At 39.8% G+C, this 22,932-nt stretch overlaps 1 protein-coding gene across 3 annotated transcripts in view; it reads left to right on the top strand.

Annotated features, from left to right (window-relative positions):
* Nucleotides 1–21,017, top strand: part of LOC103044632 (axin-2) — a 116,065-nt gene extending 95,048 nt beyond the window's left edge. For all 3 annotated transcript variants that reach the window (XM_049479197.1, XM_049479195.1, XM_007252125.4), the window contains 8 exons: nt 3,995–4,097; nt 8,246–8,386; nt 9,350–9,819; nt 9,934–10,110; nt 10,231–10,452; nt 10,875–10,970; nt 12,659–12,832; nt 18,315–21,017. In XM_049479197.1, coding sequence (XP_049335154.1) covers nt 3,995–4,097; nt 8,246–8,386; nt 9,350–9,819; nt 9,934–10,110; nt 10,231–10,452; nt 10,875–10,970; nt 12,659–12,832; nt 18,315–18,441 — 1,510 coding nt within the window. In that variant the 3' untranslated portion in view covers nt 18,442–21,017. The remainder of the gene's footprint in view (nt 1–3,994; nt 4,098–8,245; nt 8,387–9,349; nt 9,820–9,933; nt 10,111–10,230; nt 10,453–10,874; nt 10,971–12,658; nt 12,833–18,314) is intronic.
* The last annotated feature ends 1,915 nt before the right edge of the window (nt 21,018–22,932 follow it).

Here is a 22,932-nt window from a genome sequence, read left to right as displayed (position 1 = left end):
TTTCTCATTCCTGGACTCATGGACAGCTCACCTGGGGTTTCCAATACTGGGATTAGCATCGCGCTCCCTCATCATGAACCCTCCAAACCCACCTCCCCACACTCCCACCCACCCTCCTCCACCATGCCTCCCCCCCTCTGTTTTTCAAAGGAGCCTTGCGTGGTAGCGGGGAGCCACAGAGAAGGGAGTGAGGAATAAAATGTGTGGAGGATGAAAGGCTTAGCTGAATGGCGCTCTTGGCCCATTGTTCCGCTCACAGAGCTTCGGAGGGGGGGCAAGAGGGAGTCTGACTGCTTTGAAAATTAGTTGCACAACTGAATCATTGGGAAGGGGGGGGGGGGGAGCGTGGCTTGGCGTGAGTGTGAGGGGTGCAACCTGTCTCTAAACACTGCTATGGTTGTTTTTTGTTGTTTTTATGTGAAACTTTGCAAAAGTAACAGGGCGTCTGCATCACTAATCTGCCTATTTGTCACTTTTGCACGCCCTAAAGCAGCACATCCAAAAAATGCTAACATGGCTAGTGGGATCTGAAAGCCGCTAGCCACTAATTAGCATGATGTCATTTGCATAATGCTAATTAGGGGGCTACTTGGCTCTCGTCCATTATTAGTCCATGTTAGCGTGAGAAATTTGATTTCAATCAGACGGCTATTCTGATGAAGGAGGAGTTCTTCCCCAGCGCTAATGTGGCCAACAGTGAAGAAACACTGCTTTTTACCTGGTAGAATGTGAAAAGTGGGTTCTTATATACTAGTTTTAGTCACCTTTATTACTTTTAAACAAGTCTTTCATTCAAGCTGTTCACTTGAAAGAGTGGCTTTTCAGTGTTTATGTGGCTAACAGTGAGGAAAACTGCTTTTCACCTGGTAGAATGTGAAAAGCAGTTTCTTATATACTATTCTTAGTCATGTTTTTACCTTTAAACAAGTCTTTCATTCAAGCTGTTCAAATAAAAGAGTGGCTCTTTAGTGTTAATGTGGCTAACAGTGAAGGAAAGCTGCATTTTTATCTTGTAGAATGTGAAAAGCAGTTTATTATATACTAGTTTTATTCACCTTATTACTTTTAAACAAGTATTACATGCAAGCTACTCCATTAAAAAAGAGTAGTTATTTAGTGTTAATGGGGCTAACTTTGAAGGAAAGCTGCTTTTTATCTGGTAGAATGTGAAAAGCAGTTTCTTATATACAAGTTTTATTCACTTTTTCACTTGTCAAAGTGAAAGTCTTCCATTCAAGCTGATCAATTAAAAGAGGGGTTCTTTAGTGCTAATGTGGCTAACAGTAAAGAAAAACAGCTTTTCACCAGATAGAACCAGTGTTACCCACTAGTTTTAGCCATTTTACACTTGTGAATAACTATTTCACGCAAGATACTCCATTAAAAGAGTAGTTCTTCAGCGCTAATGTAGCTAAGAATGCATACAAACTGGTAGACACCTGGTTGAGTGGTCTTGTGTTCATGTTACAACTGTTGCCTGTTAGTTTTAGTCATTATTCCACTTTTAAGGTGAAGCATTTAATAATGCATGCCTGCTGCTTGCTCTATTAAACAAGTAGTTTGAATACAGATGATGGCCAGGTATCAAACTAGCTTTAATGGTCTTGAGGTGTTGTAGCAGGTCTTGTGGTTTTTTTAGCATCCTAACACAGTTTAAAAGCACATTGAAACAAGCTTCTTTTTTAATAGAAGAACAGCACTTTCTTTCCACCTTAAAACTGGTTGAACAAGGGTGACCAATGTTAACATGTAAAATTCATGATGACCAATCAGAACAAAAGTTATTTACATAATTAAGGCACATCACTTTGGGCTTGGCTACTCTACTCTACCTCCTCTAACAGCCATAACAAAAGCTTTGAGATTAGTAACGTGTTATCATACATGTTTATGCATAGAATCACAGCGTCGTTTTTAATGCGAGTATCTGAAGCTCTGTGTTAAAAAAGTGTATTAAAAAAAGACTCCCGCTAAGTTTTCCGCAGATTGAACCGCAGTAATCTGGTCTGTCTGCTTCTCCACCTCCTGAATGTAATCATTCTCGCTTTTCTGTCCCATTGAGAGGACAGTGGGACTTTCTGCATCGGTTAAAAGACACAGCGCAAATTTGAATCTCGCTTCGAGATAAAGGGGAAAAAAGGAAGGGGTTTGGGGAGGGAGGGGGGGTTTGGTGCTTTTTTTCCCCCCTTTCTGTTTTTTGCTTATATCTTATTTATGGATTTACTTGGACTCTGGGGAATGCAGCAGTGCCAACTTCAAACATTACCTTATCTTACAAACCAACCTTTTGATGTTAGTGAGATCTGAGGAGCCGCGAGAGGCTGTTGCCAAATGAAGATGGCAGGGAGCGCATATGCGCATGAGTGTGAGATTTCAAAGAGGAGAGAGAGAGAGAGAGAGAGAGAGAGATCAGTTTGGGATAGGTCAGGCTCTTTACTCTAATAAAGAAGTTGTAAATAGTGTCCAGCTGAAAGAGTGAGTCTTCTCTGATTAAAGATGTCCGGACAAGACAGGACTGCAGGACAGAGACGCATCGTTTATTGTGTTGATAAAAGCTATTAGAGCCCAAATGTTATGAGGAATAACTGAATTTTGCTCTGTTTTCCTAATATAGAGTGTATATCCATATCTATATCCATTCCCCAGTATATTCAATACTTTTTAGATGCAAAAAGCTGCTTATACTTTTATGTTAAGTGCTTATGTTACAGCCTCAAAGATTTCTACCATGCATGATTATAGAGTTATAGAATCATAGAGTCAATTTGAATAAAGTAATTAAACTCCTGTGAGCAGTTTGATGGTAATATATATATATATATATATATATATATATATATATATATATATAAAACTGTATTTTAATCCATTTTCTGATGTATGGTGTAAATATATTTTTTGGTACTGTCTTAAAACTAATATTCCTAACAGAGACGAATATAAGAAAGGCCTGATTTAGTTTTGGAAACGCTTTGCTGACCCATTATCTTTTATTATTCCAAAACATTTCCTTGCTTTGTGACGTCACAAAAACTGATGCATTTACAAGACATACTTTAAAATGTCATACATAACTTTAGCTCCACTCATGTAGAAGTTATAAGGAGTGTTTCAGTCTAGACTGCTTACAGGACACAAGACTGCCAATCAGAACAGAGATCACATGTATATTTTTTGGTCTTAAAGGCGCAGTACCTATAAAGAGAGGCTGGAAATACTTATTTAAGTGGTTTTAAAGCCTTTTAGGCTTTTTTAGGCACTTTGCTTCTTTTTTTTTTGCTTTGGGTTTAGTAATGGAAGTCATTTCTGGGTCTGGGATACTGGGTTTGTAATGAAAGACAAAACAAAAGAGCATAAACTCCAGAAAAAGCTGGAGCCTCATTAAGCCTCTTCAGATTCAACAGTCTGTGTTTTTTGGGATTAGCCGTTAGAAAGTGAAGCCCGCTGTCCTGGTGTTTGTTCCGTGTGGTGTTGGTGGATTGCTCCAGCCTTTGATTCCTCTCTGACGCCCTCAGCGGGGGAGAGAGAGCCGATGTTGACGTTGCTTTCGGAGCTCCGGGCAGTAAACGGCGGCCCCCGGGGGCCCATCCGAAGTCATTAAGACAAGGTGTGTTGTGCTGCTAATGTGCTTAATGTGTTGGAGGAGCTGAAACGGCTGGGGGTTGGTTGGTGTTGTTGGTGGTGGAGAATGAGATGAGATAGAGGTGTAAGTGGTGGAGGGGTTACTGAAGTCCTCCGTCGGGGGGAAAGCTGTGGTATGTGCCCATCAAAGCAAGTTTCCCTCTCGGAAATGTTTTGGAATAATAAAAGATAATGGGTCAGCAAAGCGTTTCCAAACCAAACCAGGCCTTTCTTTTGTTCTGGCAGGAGTATTAGTTTAGAGTCCGAAACTCGACCCTCTGTTTAGTCTGAAGCCGAAGGAGTTTTTTTGCGTTTGATATTATTACGAGTGACCGTAGTCGGCTTTAAAAGTATGCTTTTGTTTTTCCGACAGGGATGGGATTCCTCCATACAAGCTGGGCATGAAGAAGCAGCTACAGCGGGAGATGCACCGGAGCGTCAAGATCAACGGACAAGTTTCGCTCCCCCACTTTCCCGTAAGACTTGTCCCTCTTTTTCTCCCCCTCCTATCTCCTCCGCTTCTCCCGCCGCACTCCCAGATCAATGGCTCCCACTGCCAGCTGGGTCCCTCTCCCCATGTGGGAATGGTGTTTTATATTTCCAAGCTTGTGTTTTGACAGAATATTATATTCTTCCGCTTCCCTCATTTTCATATAAAAGACTATAAATGAAAGACAGTATTAGCATATGAATTTTTTCCTCCCCTCTTTCAACCCCCCCTTCCCCTCCCTGAAGTATCTCCATAGATGTCAGGAAATAAACCTACTGATGCTTCCACACCCCAGCGTGTATGTGATGTTGGAAAGGGTTTGAACTGATTAGAATCTCATTCCGATTCTAAAACCTTGACTCTGAGTCTGAATCTAAAACCTATATCCGGTTCTGACTGTATAGAATATGGTTGAGGGTGAAGAAGTCTAGAAGTAGACAAACTATATCTAACTAACTCTATAAACCCAGTCCTGATCTTAGAATTGTAATTCATAAATCTAATTGAGTTTGAGTCTTGAATCTAAAGCCAGTTCTGATTCTCAGATGTGTCTTTGATTTTAGAATATGCTTCTAATTCTGAGTCTTAAATCTTAATCCAGCTCTAATTCTCAGAAGTGTCATTGATTTTAGAACAGGATTCTGATTCTTAATCTAGAATCTAAATCCAGTTCTGATCTTCAAACATGTCATTGATTTTAGAACATGATTCTAATTCAGAATCTTGAATCTAAATCCAGTTCTGATTCTTGAATGTGACTTGAGATGAGAACATGATTCTAATTCTGAATCTTCAATCTAAATCCAGTTCTGATTCTTGAATGTGACTTGAGTTAAGAACATGATTCTAATTCTGAGTCTTGAATCTAAATCTATTTCTGAGCACCTCAAATGTGTCTTCGGTTTTCTAACATAAGTCTAATTCTGAATGTAGAATCTAAATCCAGATCTAATCCACAAAATGTGTCTCTTCTGAATCTGAAATCTGAACACATTTCACATCGCCAAATCTGATTCAGCTTCTGGATTCTAGACCGCAGCTCTTCTTCTGAATCCGGATTCTGGACCAAGTTTTCATCCTTGAATGTGACTCTGATTATCAAACTAAATTCTAATTGTGATTCTTCAAACTATACCTAGTTCTGATCATCGATCATTGACTAATGACCATAGATTAGTTTTTTTCTCATTCAAAATAAATTCTAAACTCCAACTCAAATTCTGCTTCTTGAATCCGGCTCCCGTTGTTAGTCCTGATTTTCCTGAAGTTCATATTTCTAGGCCAGGGATCGTTCTAAAACATTGTGAGTGAAACACTGAAACATTGTCACACCTGACCCAATAATATAAATGTTGAAGAGGACTTCTGTCAAAAACCACAACCACCACAGAAGAAGAAGAAGAACCTAATGAGTTCTCTGAAGAAGCTTCTAATGAAGATGAGCTTCTTTTGAAGATTTATCTGTGTAAATGAGAAGTGTGGTGGGGCTTTTTGTTGTTTGGTGCAGTACAAAGGTTCTTCGCCAATTGAAGGGTTATCTTAAAGCCGAGAGGCAGCTTGTGAAGCCTTTATGTTTTAAGAGTATCTCCAGGACCAGATTGTAGAAGACTAGATGCTCTCCAAGGTATGATCCGATGTGTGGAGGGGGTGGTGGGGGGAGGGGGGCAGGGGGTTGTCGGGGTGTTTCAGAGGTCAAGTGGTCAGGATCTGGAAGTGAGAGCAGGAGCTGATGCTCAGCGAATCATCCAGCTAACCACCCCCAGACCCCCAGACCCCCCCCCTTCTCCACCAACCTGCCTTTGATCAGAGGATGAATGCAGGCAGCTTGTGTGTGGCTTCTTTGGTGACAACCTCCAGCCGAGAAGCCCCCCCTACCCTTCCCTCCACTCCACCTTCCAACCACCACCACCACAGCCACCCTCCTCCTCCTCCTTCCTCCTTCTCCTGCTCTCTCTCTCTCTCTGTTTCTCTCTCTCTTTCCTCATGTTTTTGTCGCAGTAAACCTCCCCCACTCTCTTCTCCCTCTTCTCCTCCCCTGGTAACCCCCACCCACCCTCTCTGATCTCCCCATGGTGTAGGGCTCAGCGGGATCTGGGAGAGGCTTTTGTGGGAGGAGGAGTTTTAGTAAGGGGACTTTTATGTGTGTTTTTTTTTTTTTTTTTTTGAGTGATCGGTGAGTCAGTATAGGAAAAACTAGGATATATATATATGCTAAAGTCATTGTGTGTTTGTGTGTGTTGTGGTTGTGTCTGCGATAAAGAGAGAGAGAGAGAGAGAGAGAGAGAGAGAAAGAGTGTGTGTTCCTCCGTCTTCCTCTTCCACTTTTCCTTTAATCTCTCCCCCCTGATTTTAGACATGGCTCATTTTCCCATGATGCTCCGGGCCCCAGGCAGCAGGGGCCCCCATGCAGCAGGCGGGACTCTTGCCGGAAGCTTTTCTTCTCTCTTTCTTCTCTGTTTCATCCTTTCTTCTCATCTGTTCATCCTCGCCACAAAGAAGGAGAAGCACACAAGAAAAACAGGAAACAGGACACACACACTTATACACACACACACACACACACACATACATACAAACAACAAAAAAAGTTTATAAAGGATTGTGGGACAGTCGTGCCGTCGCACCGAGGTGCTTTTATACACAGTGAGAGGAAAAAAAAAAAAACAGATGACTTCTTTTCTCTCACTCTTCCGCTCCTCATCCCTTCATCTCTGCCACAAAAGAAAAGGAACCACAATATAAAAGACGAGATCAAAAGACAGGAAACGGCGTCAGAAAGTTGTTTAAAAGTGTGGCGGCGTGTGTTTTTTTTTTTTTTTTTCAGCGGCGAATTCTGGGAGATGTTTTATACACAGCAAGGAAATGGATTACTTCTCCCCTCTCTCTGATCTCTGTGGTCCTCGGCTCCACTCTCCGTCCTCCATCCCTCCCTTCATATCTCCCTCCTTCCTCCTCTTCCTCCCTTTTTTCTCCTCTTCTTTTAATTTTGTCCCCCTGCTCCCTTTTTTTTCTGTCTATCTGGCTTTTATTCTGAGATTTAAAAGCCTGCCCCCCCCATCGCCCCCCTCTCCTTGCGTGTGTTTGATGTTTGACAAGGGTTCTTTGAAGCTGGCTGACTTCAGAGCCTCCACGCTGATGGCATGGGTGGTGTGTGTGTGTGTGCTGGTCCAGCTCTTGCCCAAGGCTGGCAGTACTGTTGGCAGTTGGCATTAAAGGAGGAAGAGGAGTAGAGAGGGAGATGAAGGGTATTCGAGGATTCAGGGTCAGTGCAAGGGCTTAGGTTCTAGATGGAAGCGTTAAGAAACACACACACGCTCATGTACTATGCACCAACTTTTTCAGGGGTTTCCAGCTCAATTCATACTGGATTTACTTCGCTTAGGAATTATTCATGTGAGAATGGAGAAACAAGACACTGCAGATTCATACTGGATTAGTATCACTCAAAAACTTTGCTGTGAGACTGTAGAAAGAAGACACTGCTGATTCATACTGGAATAAAATCATTCTACAAGAAATATTGTCAAATTTGAAAAACTACACATACTGTAGGTTCATACTGGATTTATTTATTCTACAGCTGTAAAAATAAGAAAGTCACAAGTCACTGCAGCTTCATACTGAATTGGATTTTCTCTACAATTATTACTTTGAGAACATGCAATGGCACACTGCAGATTCATACTGGATTAGATTTACTCTAATCCATACTCTAAGTATGTGAAAACAACACACTGCAGATTCATACTGGCTTGAAATCAGTCCATATTTAATATTTTGAGACTGTAAAAACTATAAAATGCTGGATCTGATTCACTTGCTGACTGTTGTCAGAATTGTGTGTAGTAAAATGACGTTTACTTCATAATACAGATTCATACTGGATTTAAAACAGAGAGTGGATTGATACTGAATTACACAGACCGTGTCTGTAATTGCTTGAATTAAAGAGTCTCCCCAGATAAAACCAATCCAGCTCCAAATAGGGGTTTAGCCTAATTATGAGACGGTTCTGCTTCCTTCTGATCTTCAGCACAATCCCAATCAACACAAACTACACCTCCCTCACTCACTCTCTCATTTTAACACTCTCTCTCTCTCTCTCTCTCTCTCTCCTGTGTTTCTCACCTGTAGAGAACACACCGGCTGCCGAGGGAGATGGCTCCGGTAGAGCCGTCTGCGTTCGCTGCGGAGCTGATCGCCCGGCTGGAGAAGCTGAAGCGCGAGCAGGACACGCTCAGCTGTCTGGAGGAGAGGCTGCAGCAGATACAGGAGGTGAGCGTCTGCACTAACCCGAGCTGACCTTAATTAACAGAAGTTCTCATTAACAGAACAATTCACGCATTCAGACGCTGCTAATGTAGCTAATAGCTTTCCACGCGTAACACAATGCTCACCATGCAGACAGCGGCCGCACCAAACCGCACCATACTTAACCTGAAAATTAGCCACTCAAAAGCTGCTTTGATGATGGACCTGAGGGCGACTCTTGCGCATAAGTGCCCAGACCCAAACCTTTCAACCCCTTGAGCCATGTGACCTCTGACCACTGGACTGGGCGGCACTCAATTAGGTATTGACAACAGTCAATTCAGACTGTGTTCAGCTGGTCTGGTTGGTTTTTCACTAAATACTCAGTGCTTATTAAGAAGCTAATGCTAATAATTACATTGTTGTAATTAATACGGATTATGTAACATAAGGCAGGAAGATGAAAAATCCTGCGCCTAACATCTGGGGATTACATATAGAGTTAATTCTTCCACTTACTCACTATTAACTACACAACACTAGTAACATCCTCCACCTAAGTTACCTAGGTTGCTGTGGTTGTTTTTGATACAATTAGCAACATTTAACCTAAACTTAAAGATCTGACATCTAACAATTGGGTGGCTGTGGTCGTTTTTAATACAATTAGCAACATTTAATCCAAACATGAAGTACAGACATCAAACAGCTTGGTTGCTGTAGCCATTTTTAATACGATTAGCCACATTTGACCCAAACATGAAGACCAAAATCCAAACAGCCATGTTACTGTGGTCAATTTTGATACGATTAGCCACACTTTACCCAGAAATGAAGTACAGACACCAAACATCTAGGTTGCTGTAGCCATTTTTGATACGATTAGCAACATTTGCCACAAACTTTAAGATTCGACACCTAACGATTAGGTCATATGTAACCTAAGCCTTGACCACATCTCTATGTTGTGTTGTCTTGCTTGTTTAGGAAGAAGAGCGAGACGAAGGTGAGGTGGCAGCTCCCCAGCCTCCTGCCTCCCTCAGCCTCCTCCCATCCGGATTCTGCGAGGAAGATCCTCAGGCGATCCTGGACGACCATCTCTCCAGAGTTCTAAAGACCCCCGGTTGTCAGTCCCCTGGCGTCCCTGTCTATTCTCCACGCTCTCGCTCCCCCGACCACAGCCATCACCACCACCAGCACCATCACCAGGGCTCTAGCTCCAGCCCCTTATCCGACGGACCCTACTCCATCCTGGGCAAGGTGTCTCCGGCAGGCCCCCAGCCCTCCAGCAAGCACATCCACCATCACTACATCCACCACCATCACGGAGCCCCGCCCAAGAGCAAGGAGCAGATTGAGGCGGAGGCAGCCCATCGAGTTGCCCAGTGTCTGGGGTCGGCAGGGGGCTCCGATTACTCCTTCCAGCGATGCCACAGTCCAGCTGAGCTTCCAGCAGGGTGAGTTTTTTTTTTGGTTTCGCTGCTATTTTGGTCATTTTGGTCTTTATTTTAATTTTGAATGCAGTTTTAATTACAACAAGAAGTAAACAAGTCCTCTTTTTTCTCATCTAGGAGAACTGGCATGCTGTCCAAACGTCCCAGTAAGGCCAGCGATGGGATGAGTATCTGCCAGTCCAGCGGAGAGGGCAGCAGCTCTCCTCAACTGCCTTTAGATGGTACGGATAGATCTCAAAACGTCTGGCAGTGGATCTTAGGAAGTGAAAGGCAGGGCAGGCATAAACCACACAGGTGAGCCACATATAGAACTTTTGAATTTATATTTATACAGTTAAATTCAGTCAAACATTTCAGTCCTTCAGAAGCTCCAGTCTAAAATGTAGATGGACCTCTCTCTCTCTTTCTTTACAGTTCCCAAGGACTGAAGAAGACCCACCCCACAGAACCCATGTCCTCCTCAAAGACACCCTTATGGGGCGGCGGAGGAGTAGGCGGTCACGCCCAAAGGCACCATCCAGGTCATCCTTTCGTCCAGGACCCCACCATGCCTCCTCTACCCCCACCCAACACACTGACCCAACTTGAAGAAGCCTGCCGGAGGCTGGAGGAAGCCTCCAAACCCACTAAACAAAGGTACCTAGTCTTAACTTCCAGTCTCCCAGCCTAGAATCCTGAAACATCTCTGTTCTGCATATAGATCTGATTGTGTTATAACCACTCTGTGAAGCGTCAACATTTTTTGACGTCCACATCGTCTTTACTCTTAAGAAGAGTTCTTAAGAACGCTTTTGATGGCGTTGACATTGGGTTTGAGAAGAATATGGCCTGAGAACTCTTGGTAACATTGATGACATTCCATTTGAAGTGCAGCTGAACTCTGTTCTTCCACGTTCGTGCGCTGCCTCGAGTCCAGAAATCAAAAAGAAATGTCAAAGAACTCCTGCCCAGAAGTCTCCGCTGGAGTTTGTTTCACTGTTATTTGGAATCTGTCAGCTCGGCCTCCTCTTCTAACACACAACTCTATCTATCTATCTTTCTATCTCTTCAACCCGCAGGCACTCGGCGTCCAGTCTGCAGAGAGAACGAGTGCATCCGTCTCTTTTCCCCAACGCTGGATCCAATCTCATCAGCCCTGCCCTGCAGATGGACGAGTATGTTTTATGTTAATGTTTTTAAAAAAAAAATTTTGGTGAAAACAATTACTCTTTATTATTATTAGGTGGGAATGCACAAATCCAACGTGCTTCTCCTTCTAAAAAACAGCACAAAAGAGGGAGCGATGTCCTGCGATTCAAGTTGGAGACAATAAAAGTCTTCTTCTGGTTTTAACAAGCCCTACAATATTTTTTGCCACGCACGTTGGTGTTCTGCAGAGCTGTTTGATGTTTGGCCACAGCCACCTGACAGCCAGCGTACACACACACACACAAACACCCTCGCAGGCTCTTCTGAGCTTTAATTGGCTGACCTTTAGCCGGCCAGCTGTCTCAGGGCGAAGCATCGCCATCTGAAGCCACGCTAACAAAGGCCTGGAAGTGAATGAAAAGCTTCACGGCTCTTTTGGGCGGGCTTGCCCTTTGGCCACCCCTGCCGCACATGTTGGTCCGGTCCGGCCTATCCGAGCCTGCCAGTGCACCACTGTGCACAGGTTGAGCTGGACCATCGCGTGTGCACGGGTAGGGGGAGGGAGGTAGGACAGGTGGAGGAAGGCCAAATCAAAAGCCTGTTGGGGTCTCTTAGCAAGCGATCGGATGATTTGTGCAAAGACCAGTCATTGACACAAAGCCCTATCATCCATCAAACGCGGGCAACCCTGCCAGAGCCATCCCGCTCAGCACAACAGCCCTGCGCCGCCGCCTTCACATTACAGCCAATCACACTTTCTGCTCTCCTCAGACTCTACTGTCTTTTCTTTGCTTCGTTTGTGAAGGACATGCTTTATTTAATGCAGAACCCAGCCCAGCTTGTGTGGATTGGAAAAAAATGATTTTACCAAATTAAAAACCTCTGGAATATAATCAAGAGGAAGATGGATGATCACAAGCCATCAAACCAAGCTGAACTGCTTGAATCTTTGCACCAGGAGTGAAGGCATAAAGTTATCCAAAAGCAATGTGTAAGACTCGTGAAGGAAAACATGCCAAGATGCATTAAAACATTGATGCATTGATTTCTAAACACTTAAAACTTTATGAATATGAACTTGTTTTCTTTGCATTATTTCTCATTTTCTGCAAATAGATGCTCTAAATGACAATATTTTTATTTGGAATTTGGGAGAAATGTTGTCTGTAGTTTAGAGAATAAAACAACAAGGTTCATTTTACTCAAATATAAACCTAGAAATAGTAAAATCCGAAAAACTGATTCAGAAACTAAAGTGCTCTCTTAATATAGCTTTAGTTTCTAAAGTTGATGTTGTCTTTGAAACCAGGAAAAATTAACAAATGTAAGAATCTGAGACCCGATTGGGCCAGATCATCTCCAAAACATTAGGCAGGTCTTGTAGAGTCCTTTGCAATGTTAAACAGTGGTGGTAATGATGATTGTAGACACCCCTGATTGTCCAGTGATTTTTCTGGAATCATTAATGAGTTTTAACCTTCTCTTCTTTGAAGAGTTTACACCAGGTGATGAAATATGTCCATCATAACAGATTGAACAGTTTTATAAAAAACATACTGTATGCGGATACATGCTTTTTGATGGACACCAATAATGTAAAAAGCCATTTCCAAGTATAAACGTTCAAATATGTCTCAGCTACTAAACTTAGCTTTAGCCTAAGAGCTTAAGTTCAACCTCTCAACATGTTATATCTTATGTTTTTCCTCCAAAGGTGGAAAGAACAGCGAAGGCCCAGCACCGGTCACTCCAGCGCCCCCTCTGGCTCGGAGCTGGTGGTCACCTATTTCTTCTGCGGAGAGGAGATTCCGTACCGCAGGCTAATGAAGACCCACAGCCTCACTCTCGGCCATTTTAAAGAGCAGCTCCGAAAGAAAGGCAACTACAGGTAATTCGTCTAGCTTTATTCATTGTCAGTTTCAGTGTGTGATGGTTTATCTAGTGTTTACAGTTCTGAATGTGGAGGTGTTGCGGCAAAATGTGCGCAAGGTTTGGCACATTACAATTTTGGCCTCATTTCTACTAAAAAAAAAAATTCTACAGTTTCTCTGATTTTTTAGGTAATTATAGGTATATCTTTAAGTAAAATGAACATTGTTGTTTTATTTTATAAACTACGGACAACATTTCTCCCAAATTCCTAATAAAAATATTGTCATTTAGAGCATTTATTTGCAGAAAATGAGAAATGCCTGAAATAAAAAAAAGATGCAGAGCTTTCAGACTTCAAATAATACAAAGAAAACAAGTTCATGTTCATAAAGTTTTAAGAGTTCAGAAATTAATATTTGGCAGAATAACCCTGGTTTCTATGTATCTTGGAATGTTCTCCTCCACCAGTCTTGCACACTGCTTTTGGATAACATTATGCCTTTACTCTTGGTGCAAAAATGTAAGCAGTTCAGTTTGGTTTGATGGCTTGTGATCATCCATCTTCCTCTTGATTATATTCCAAAGGTTTTCAATTAGGTAAAAATAAAGAAACTCATCGTTTTTAAGTTTTTAAGAGCTGTATATAAATATTTTATATAGTCATAGGCTTTAATGTTGGTTCTTTGGTCCAGACAATGATCCAAGACGTCTGCTTTTACACCTGCTATTTATGTTTTAAAGTTCTAAAAGTCCCTTTTTTTTATAAAAGCTCGCATTGTCAGGAACCATCATATTTACTCACTTGTTCTCAGCCCAAAAGTGATGCAGAAATGATGCAGTTCGGAGCAGTGCATTGCAATGCACACCCCAGTGTGTGTGTGATAGATATAAAGAGGGAAGGCCCCTAACAGCAGGAGCACCCGGTAAGCTCACCATAGCCAAAGGAGCAGGAGGGGTGGGGGGGTGGGGGGGTGCGGATTGTGTTTGGTCACTGATTCCCATGCTAAGGCATTCTTAATAAGCAAGGCTTTGAAGCCCGAGCCCCATTATTTTCTGCCCAGTGAGCTGCTGTGTTTGACGGCCTCTCGGATTCCTCCCAGGATTACATCAGCAGCATCAAGGGCACCTCCTGCCCCCTCCGCTAACCTTCCACGGGCGTGCATCTTCAGCATGAGAAATTTGGAACATTTACTGGGCTCCTTTGAACTCGGCCACTAAACACAGAGGATCTCCAACTGGCGGCTTAGAACGTCTAGACAGCGGCTAAAAACCGTCCCTTTTAAAAACGTTCCATCACAGAAAACCAAAAAAGGCTTGGTGACCAAACTTTGTCATGGTCACTAAGTGTGACCAACATCCTCTGAATGTTACATGCCAACATCAGACTGACGTAAAAAAAAAATTATATATATATTTATACCAGCATTTGGTAATATGGTGAGGTCTGGTAACAAAAACCTGATGTCTCCTAAACTTTATTGCATTGTTATTTTTATATTACTTTATATAACATTGTTCGATTAAACTTGTTGATATGTTAGAATTCAACATCTGTCTAATTCGACTTTGACTCTGTACAATGTTAAGATTTTATTAAAAACCAAAATTCAATATTTGTTCAATTAGTTAGTTTCCAAATGAACACTTGGTACCTGCTGGGAATGTTCATATATTCATGCTACAAAATTAGGCTGCAACTAATGATCATTTTTTGTAATTGATTAGTCAATTAGTTACTGATTATGTCTCCAGTGCCCTCCATCTTTGCTTTCTATGGGTATATGGAGCCTGTTCCTAGATTTCTAGAGTTCCCAGAGTTCAGTCTGTCAAAACAGCTAAACATGGCATTTAAATACGTTTTAAAAGACGTTTAAATATAAAAAAAAAATTCTGATATTTAATGAGAAAATATTTAATCTGTTGTGTTTGAAAACTTTCAGTGACCGAGCTGAGTATAAATTGAGCAGTGAGCAACGCTTCACCCTCCCCCATTGTGTTTCTGTACTCAGCACTTAAATTAAGAGTCAATTGATTTTTATAATCAATGTTGCCGATTATGTCAACTTTTCAATACAGAAAATTTCAATTTAGAAAATACAGAAAATTTTCAATTTAATTCTCTCTTTTTTTGCACATAATCCCACACAGATACCCCGACAAGATATCAGGCTCTTCTCTTTACTCAATATTACATCATCATTAATCAAATCAATCAATAATTAATCAATAACTACGACCCAAAGCATGATTGTTCATTTCTTGCTTTACTAGCTGACAGTAGATCTCTTTACAGAAGCCGTATAGATTGCTGAATCTATAACCGAGTAAATGATCTGTTGTATGTGAGGTAATTCAGATTGTGAGTTGTGTGTGTTATCACTGTTGAGTTAAAGGGCAGTTAGTGGAGAGTTCAGTGAATCAGGGCTGATTCCATAGATCTGAATGTAGACGTGCGTCATTTAAACACACCAGCCTTCCAACAAAGAGCTGTACAGAACCGCTCTGCCAGAACCTATTGATACCAGATGTGACGACCAGCTAAACGCTGCCACATTAAACACGCACTTCTCTCTCTCTCTCTCTCTCCCTCTCTCTCTCTTTCTGCACACACACACACACTTACACTGTATATCTCTTCCTATTCCTTAAAATCTCCCTTTCTCTCTTTCTCTCTGTGCATCATGTTCTCTATATCTCACCTTCTTTCTTCCCTCATTCTCTCTTTTACTTTTTCTTTTCTTTCCCTTTCATTTTTCTGTTACTCCCTTCCTTCTTTCATCACTCTCTTTTATTTTTCTGTCTTTTTTCTTACCTTTTTCATTTTTTCTTCCATTTTTTATTGATTTAATGATTTTAATGATTTCTGTCCTTCTCTCTTGACCTCTTCCTCCTTTTCTTTCTTTCTTTCTTTTACTTTCTTACTCCTTACTTCTTCCCTGTCTTTCTTTTGATCTTTCCTCTTTTTTCACTCCCTATCTTGTTTCTTCATTTGCTCTTTCCTTAATTGTCTTTCTTTTGCTTTTCCCATTTTTAAATTTTTCTTCCTATTTATTTCCTTTCTTTTCCCCATTCTTTCCTTTCTTTCCTCAATTTTTATAAATTTATCCCCCCTTCCCCTTTTTTCTTTCTCTCTCCCTACCTTCCCCCTTTCTTTCTTTCTTTCTTTCTTTCTTTCTTTCTTTCTTTCTGATTTTTCCTCTTTCCTTTTAATTTTTTTCATTGCCTTTTTGCTCTCCCATAGTTTACCTACTCCATTTCTTCCTCTCTTTGTTCATGTATTTCCTCCCCTTTCATTTTATCTCATAGCGTTTCATCTTTCCTCTTTGTTCTCTCTTTCTTCTCTCTTTCTCCTTTTCCCTCCTTCCTCCTCTCTGGGTTTATCTGCTCATTAGCTCCGTGGTTGGTTGGCGGTGCGATCCTCTTTGCTGTGCTTAGTCTGGGCTGGAGTTTGAGCTTTGATCTGTAAGGGGATGAAAATGTTGCCTAAGTTAGTAGAAGAATTTGGTGAAGATGACTGTGAGGAACCTGCTTATCTGTTCAGAGCTTTCACAAGCTTTAGGTTACATTCAGCTGCAGTCCAGACCTGCTGTAGCTTTCGCTTTATATTATCTCCAGATTTTATTTAAAGTAAAAGAAGCTCAGACCTTTCAGCTGAGTAAAACAGTTTAGAATGAGCTTTGTGTGTGTGTGTGTGTGTGTGTGTGTGTGTGTGTCACAAGCCCAGTCTTCCCATGATTACAGCAGACTGAGTGAGAGAAATTAAAAAGGGGGAGAAACAGCTCTACACATGCGTTGTTTGTGTGAGTTACTCAGTCTTCGCCCGTAAACCCGGCCAGGCTCTGGAATTCCAAAGCCGCCCCACACATATGGGGCAAGTGAGCATTTTTCCATTACAAAGCCAATCATTAAATCTTCCCTGCTGATCCCTGCTCCCTTTAAAGAGTCCTCAGATCATTAAGAGCTCGGCAGAGAAAAGAGCCCAAACTCAACCTTCACTGCTGTTTGTGCGGGGGGTTGCAAAGGCTATGCGACCTTTGGCCTTTAGAAGACCCTTGAGGTCACAGAGAAGATCCCTGGTCGTGCTGTCAAAAGGCCAAAGCTGCTGCAGGCCGTATCGCCTGCTCTACCAGATATTACACCACTCTTTCTATTTCTTTCAGACCTTCAGTATTCAGTGATTGATGTGTGTACTGATATTTATTACATTGTTATTATAGAGGTATAGCTTGTTGAGTGTCTCAGGGCTGATGTTTAATAGCATCACCACCACCACCACCACAGTATTTCACCTTTCATAGAAAGAAAGAAATGTTATAGTTCTTTTAGTCAATTTATTTTATTTAAGAATGTTTTCAGCAACACAAATACATTTGAGTTTTTATAAAATAGGAACATATATCCTGTACCAGTCAAAATTTAGTCACACCTCTTCTCATTCAGTGTGTTTTCTTGCTATAAAGCTCTACAGGAACACATGCAGGATTATTCTGTAAACAAAAAGTGTAAAATCAAAATAGGTTTGATACTTTAGATCCTTCTAAGTACCGCATTTAGCTTTGATAACAGATCTGCACACTTTCTTCATGAGGCTGTGGTCAAGAACCTCCTAAATCACCCATCTCAACCCTTTTTCTTGTTTTCTGTGTAATTGCACATGTGATTCCCTTATTGTTCTCAAGTCTTTAATAATAATAAATTAAATAAAGAAATAAGAACTTAAAAAGCTGTAATACGTGTAGAATTCGGGTATAATAATATTATTTACAGTTTGCATCATATTATAGTAGTGATTATATTTTGTGGCAAATTTAGAACATAAAATATATCACGAATGTGTTATAATAATTTCACATGATTTCCCATTTAATCCTTTCTTCTTTTATTAACTGCTAATATGAATGTTCATATCAGCCTTGTGTAAATTATCCAACACAATACGCCAACAGTAACTTAAGTTAATATGGTAAATATTAGGGCTGCAACGATTAATCAATATAATCAACCGTGTCGATTATTTAAATTTGTTGACTACAAATTTCATTGTCGACTAATTGTTCATTTGTAACAGTACTGCATTACACAGAGTGCTGCGGACAGAAGCGCGATGGGAGATGAGTAAATCTCCAAGAGTCTCCAAAAGTGCCCAAACACAACAGATCACATATTTGCTCTCTAAATATTAGTACTTTTCTTTGTTTAAGCAAAATCCAGACATTTAAATGCCTTTTAAATCTCATGTTCAGCTGTTTCTATCGTTTTTTTTAGAGCTGGAGGACATGCAAGAAATAATCGTTGACTGATCGACTAATGGAAAAAAATATTGTCAGATTAGTTGACTACCAAAATAATCATTAGTTGCAGCCCTAGTAAATATACAATGTAAAAATATGTATATTGAGAATGAATTGTGCAATATTTAACTATTTAACTGTTTTTTTTTTTGTATTAATAGTGTATTAATGTTTTTTTTTTTTTTCTTTTTTTCTAATGTGTTGCAGGTACTACTTTAAGAAGGCCAGTGATGAGTTTGAGTGTGGTGCGGTGTTTGAGGAGATCTGGGAGGATGGAACTGTGCTCCCCATGTACGAGGGGAAGATTCTGGGGAAGGTGGAGCGAATGGACTAAGGAGACCTTCAGCCAGCTTCTCCTCCATCAGCCAACAAACCACTGCAGACATGGACAGACTATTCCTACGGACTATTCCACTAATGACCACCGTTTACTCGGCCCCACCCACTACAGACATCACTACTTCACGTGCGAGGCTGGAGCGTCTGTGCATTCCTTGGCATAGAGACTTATTAGTTTTTTTCTTTGGCACAACGTTGGAATCTCCTTTTTGTTTCGTTTTGTTTCGTTTTGTTTGTTTGATTATTTTTTAAGCTATCTAGAGTTAATATATTTGTGGAGGACTGCCCAGGTTGTGATGAAGCTATTGAGCTATTGAAGGAACACTAAGAACCAACCAATGAAGAAACATTTTATTCATGTGTTAAAAGAAAAACCAATCAGCCTTAGAAACCCGAGAATCACAGCCTTCTGGGTAATGTAGTGTTTATTTTTATTATTATTTTTTTTTTGGTTGTTCGTTTAAGAGCGGTTGCTCATGGAAAATCCTCACCAGAAGAACCACTGAAGAAGAGCTGGAGATGAAGATAAGAAGATAAAGAACTGAAGAAGACCTGAGATGACAGTTAGTTTGTTAGTTAGTTCAGTGGCTAGACTGATCTGGATCAAGCTTGTGTCAATGCTGAGATGTCTATACGTGTGTGTATATACATACAGTCCTATGTGTATATATACATGTATAATTTTAAAAGATGATCTAAATAATTTTAAATGTTTTTTTTTATTATTATCTATTTATTGAAACTGTACTATCCCACCTTCTCCCGACCCCCACGTCCACGGAACGGACACGCTGCTTTCGAAACATTGGTTCAGTTCCTTTTATTACCAATGCAACACCCACATATATATATAAACCCCTGTGATCGGAGTCTCGTCGGAGTGTAGGCAGCGATGGCGTCGTAGCAGAAGAGCTCCTCGGATGTTTAGAATGTTCTGCTGCAGTAGCGTCGTCAGTGAAAGCTTCCTGTGCGGTATCTACTTCTTCTCCTTTTAGGAGATCTTCTCACATTACATCCTCCTCACTGTTACAAGGACTTTTTTCTGGGTTGTTTTTTTTTTTAAGTTTGAAAGTGCGCTTTATGGACTCTTTAACGAAACGGTTTCCTTAAGGTTCCTCAAAGCACCTTAAAAAAGGGTTCTTCCTCAGTTTCAAATTGAAGAACCCCTAAAATCTTACTTGTAACAGTGAGTAGATGCTATTTAGTGGTTCCGTCCCATTTCCAGCACATTCTCAGCTGCTCTATTAAACCTAGGTCTCTCTTTCCACTACAGCAGTTCTTCTACATTTATATTTACAGACATATATATTTACATTCACGTCCAGTTGTATCATAGTGTTTGTTGACCAGACATTGCATCAACACAAGTAAGAAAAGACGTATATTAATACTGCATTACTACATTACTGTGAACCAAAGCATTTCATTTTCCATGTACTTTAACTAATAGAGGTAGGCTGATAATTGAACTGATAATCATGAATAAAATAATAAACTGAGCAAAAGAATATTAGAATAAATAAAAATAATGATGTTATGACCATATAAAGAAAAAATAATGATACAGCCATGATCAGTCAGCAGATACTCCTTTTGTTATTTATTTGTTAATCTATTTTCCAAAGCAATTTTAGGCCTGTGGAAAAATATTGAAAAGGTCATCTTAAATATATTGTTCTCAATATATCTTATAGAAATTTAGTGAGATAACTCAGCTTGTGTCTATTTATTCCCTAGAATGTTTTAAGATGTTTTTTTTGTTTTTTTAATAACCTCTCTTGTTGTATTTGGTTTAGTTTAGATTGCTTCCAAAAATAAGTAAATTTTTTATGCAATTAAATTATATTATTACTATTAAATAAATAATATTAAATAAGTAATATAAAAACATTATACATGGATAAAATGCCATGAAATATTCAGAATACGAGAAATAAATATTCAAAAGCATCAAAACTAACACTGATTCCCTTGCTGCTCTGAGGGCAGCACTAAAATACATGCAGTGATGCCCTCAGATCAGCCCACAGACATTAACCCTAAATGCTTTGCTTCTCCGTAATGTAAGTTCAGCTCAAGCTATCTGATATAAACCGTACTCTTCAGTATCAGTATCTAACAGTATCACATATTTATAGAATACAAGTGCTCTCCATTATTAACAGCTATACTTAGTTATACTGAGTTATCCAACAACCAATCCACACAGATACCACCAGATCCATAAACCATCCATCATATCCTACCTAAAAGGCCTATATGTTGGAATGATCCATTGTGAACCAGTGCAGCACCTGTGCCTACATGGACCGTACCATGTGCTACCCTGTTTCAGGGTTTATTATTCCCTCGGTTTTCAGAAGGGCTTTATGTTTAAAAATTAAAACACTTTTTAAGCTTTTAAGAAATATCATTTACTTTGTTTTGTTTTGTTTTTGTTTTTGCTTTACTTTGTTTACTTCATTTTATTTTATCAAATCTGTAAATTATACACTATACAGAGAGTTTTCAGTTAAATATTTTACTTTGATCTATAATTATTAAAAGATGTAGCCTTTATTATTAAAGTTTTATATTTTTCAAATTAAACACAAGTCTGATGTTCGTTCTTTTCTCATACTCATACATCACGTTTTACACAAGTTAGAATATTTAGGTCTATGGGCTATACAAAACATGTTCACAAAGTTCTTTGCACAAAAAAATTACATAAACTCAAATACATAACTTACATAAAAATATACCACCAGCTCTATATATTCTTGACAGTTTTAGTTTCTTTCAGAATGAGCTGTTTAAGGGATCTGTCATTTTTATGCAAATACAGTAAGCTATTAGGGAACTCAAAAACACTATTTTATTAACGTTTTTATTATAAAGTCAGTTTGGAAAAATTCTTCTTAATTTAGTAATAAAAAAAAATTGTTGCTGCAGGGTTCGTACAGTCATGAAAAACCTGGAAAAGTCATGGAATCTGAAAATAGCAATTTCCAGGCCTGGATAAGTTTTGGAAAAATAAAAATACCCAGAAAGTTTTGGAAAATCTGGAAATTTGGTCTACAATTCTTTGTGTTTCTGTTTATCGTATTTATCAGAGTTAATTAAGTAATTTAGCTCTACACAATGGAGCTCTCAGGATCTGACACACTTTTTATTATTAAAGATTGTGTGTCATTCATTTTGGACCTACTATATTAAATTTTAATAATAGTTTTAATTGATTTTTGGTTTTATTGACCATGTTTGCACTGATGTTCTTAACATCGTATGATCATGAAAATTTGCCTTGAAGGCATGGAAAATTCATGAAAAATCACGAAAATGTATTATTTAAAACATGTATGAACTGTGTGCCGTAAAAAACGTTTCTTAGTAAATGTCCAATAGAGCTTTTCCATCATGCTTTAGAAAACCCCTGGTTCTATAAGGGTTCTTCAGTAAAGGCAGTGTTTCTATACAGACTCATGACAAACTCAAAGAACCATAAATATATGTATGGTTAAAGCAACCCTTGTGTGTACATCATTCAGAATAGGACCTTTCAAAAATGGTTTTATGTTATGCCAAGAAGTCTCTAAAGAGGGTTCTTCAATAAAGACAAAAGTTCACTATAGAACCATCACAACTTACATAACCATTTCATTGTGTAAATGGTTCTTTGCTTGGTTATTTTGTTTTTCATGTACAAGGAAAACCTCTTGTACAGATCTGTTTAACAATATATTTATATACTTCCAAACAAAAACTAAATTTCCCTACTAACCACACCAGGTCTGATTACTGCCAGACCATGAACAACATGCACAACATGAAGCAGCTAAAAGATCTCAAAAAAGCAACAAATTATGCCCCAATCTAAAGAAATTCAAGAACAGATTACAAAAAATGACTGGAAAAGGTTACAAAGTCATTTCTAAGGCTTTCAGACTCCAGCAAACCACAGCGAGAGCTATTATTCACAAAAGGTGAAAACATAGGACACTGGTGAACCTTCCCAGAAGTGACCAGCCTACCAAAATTACTCCAAAAGGGCATGGGCTACTCATCCAAGAGAACAATGTCTAAAGAACTTGTGGTCACAGTTAAGGTCAGTGTTAATGATTTACTAATAAAAAAGAGACCAAAAATGGTGTCCATGGGAGGGCGCAGAGTGGTCCAGCGGTCTAATGCGCTGCCACTTTGAGGGGGAGGTTGCAGGCTCGAACCCCTGCACATGCAGCTTTGCCATCAGCTGCCGGCGCTTAGGGGGAGCAAAATTGGCCCTGCCAAAATCAGAAATAAAAAAATGATATGAAAAAAATATATTAAAGAAATGGTATCAATGGGAGAGTTCCAAGGCAAAAAACACTGCTGACCAAAAAGAACACAAAGACCCATCTTACATTTGTTAAAACATCTTGATGATCCCCAAGACTTTGGGAAAAAGTGCTGTGAACTGATGAGACAAAAGTGAACATTTTTCGAAGTGCCCTGTTTCATCTGGCAA

This window comes from Astyanax mexicanus, chromosome 5, assembly GCF_023375975.1.
Source record: "Astyanax mexicanus isolate ESR-SI-001 chromosome 5, AstMex3_surface, whole genome shotgun sequence".
Lineage (NCBI taxonomy): Eukaryota > Metazoa > Chordata > Actinopteri > Characiformes > Acestrorhamphidae > Astyanax > Astyanax mexicanus.
This window is presented reverse-complemented; position numbering and strand designations above follow the sequence as displayed.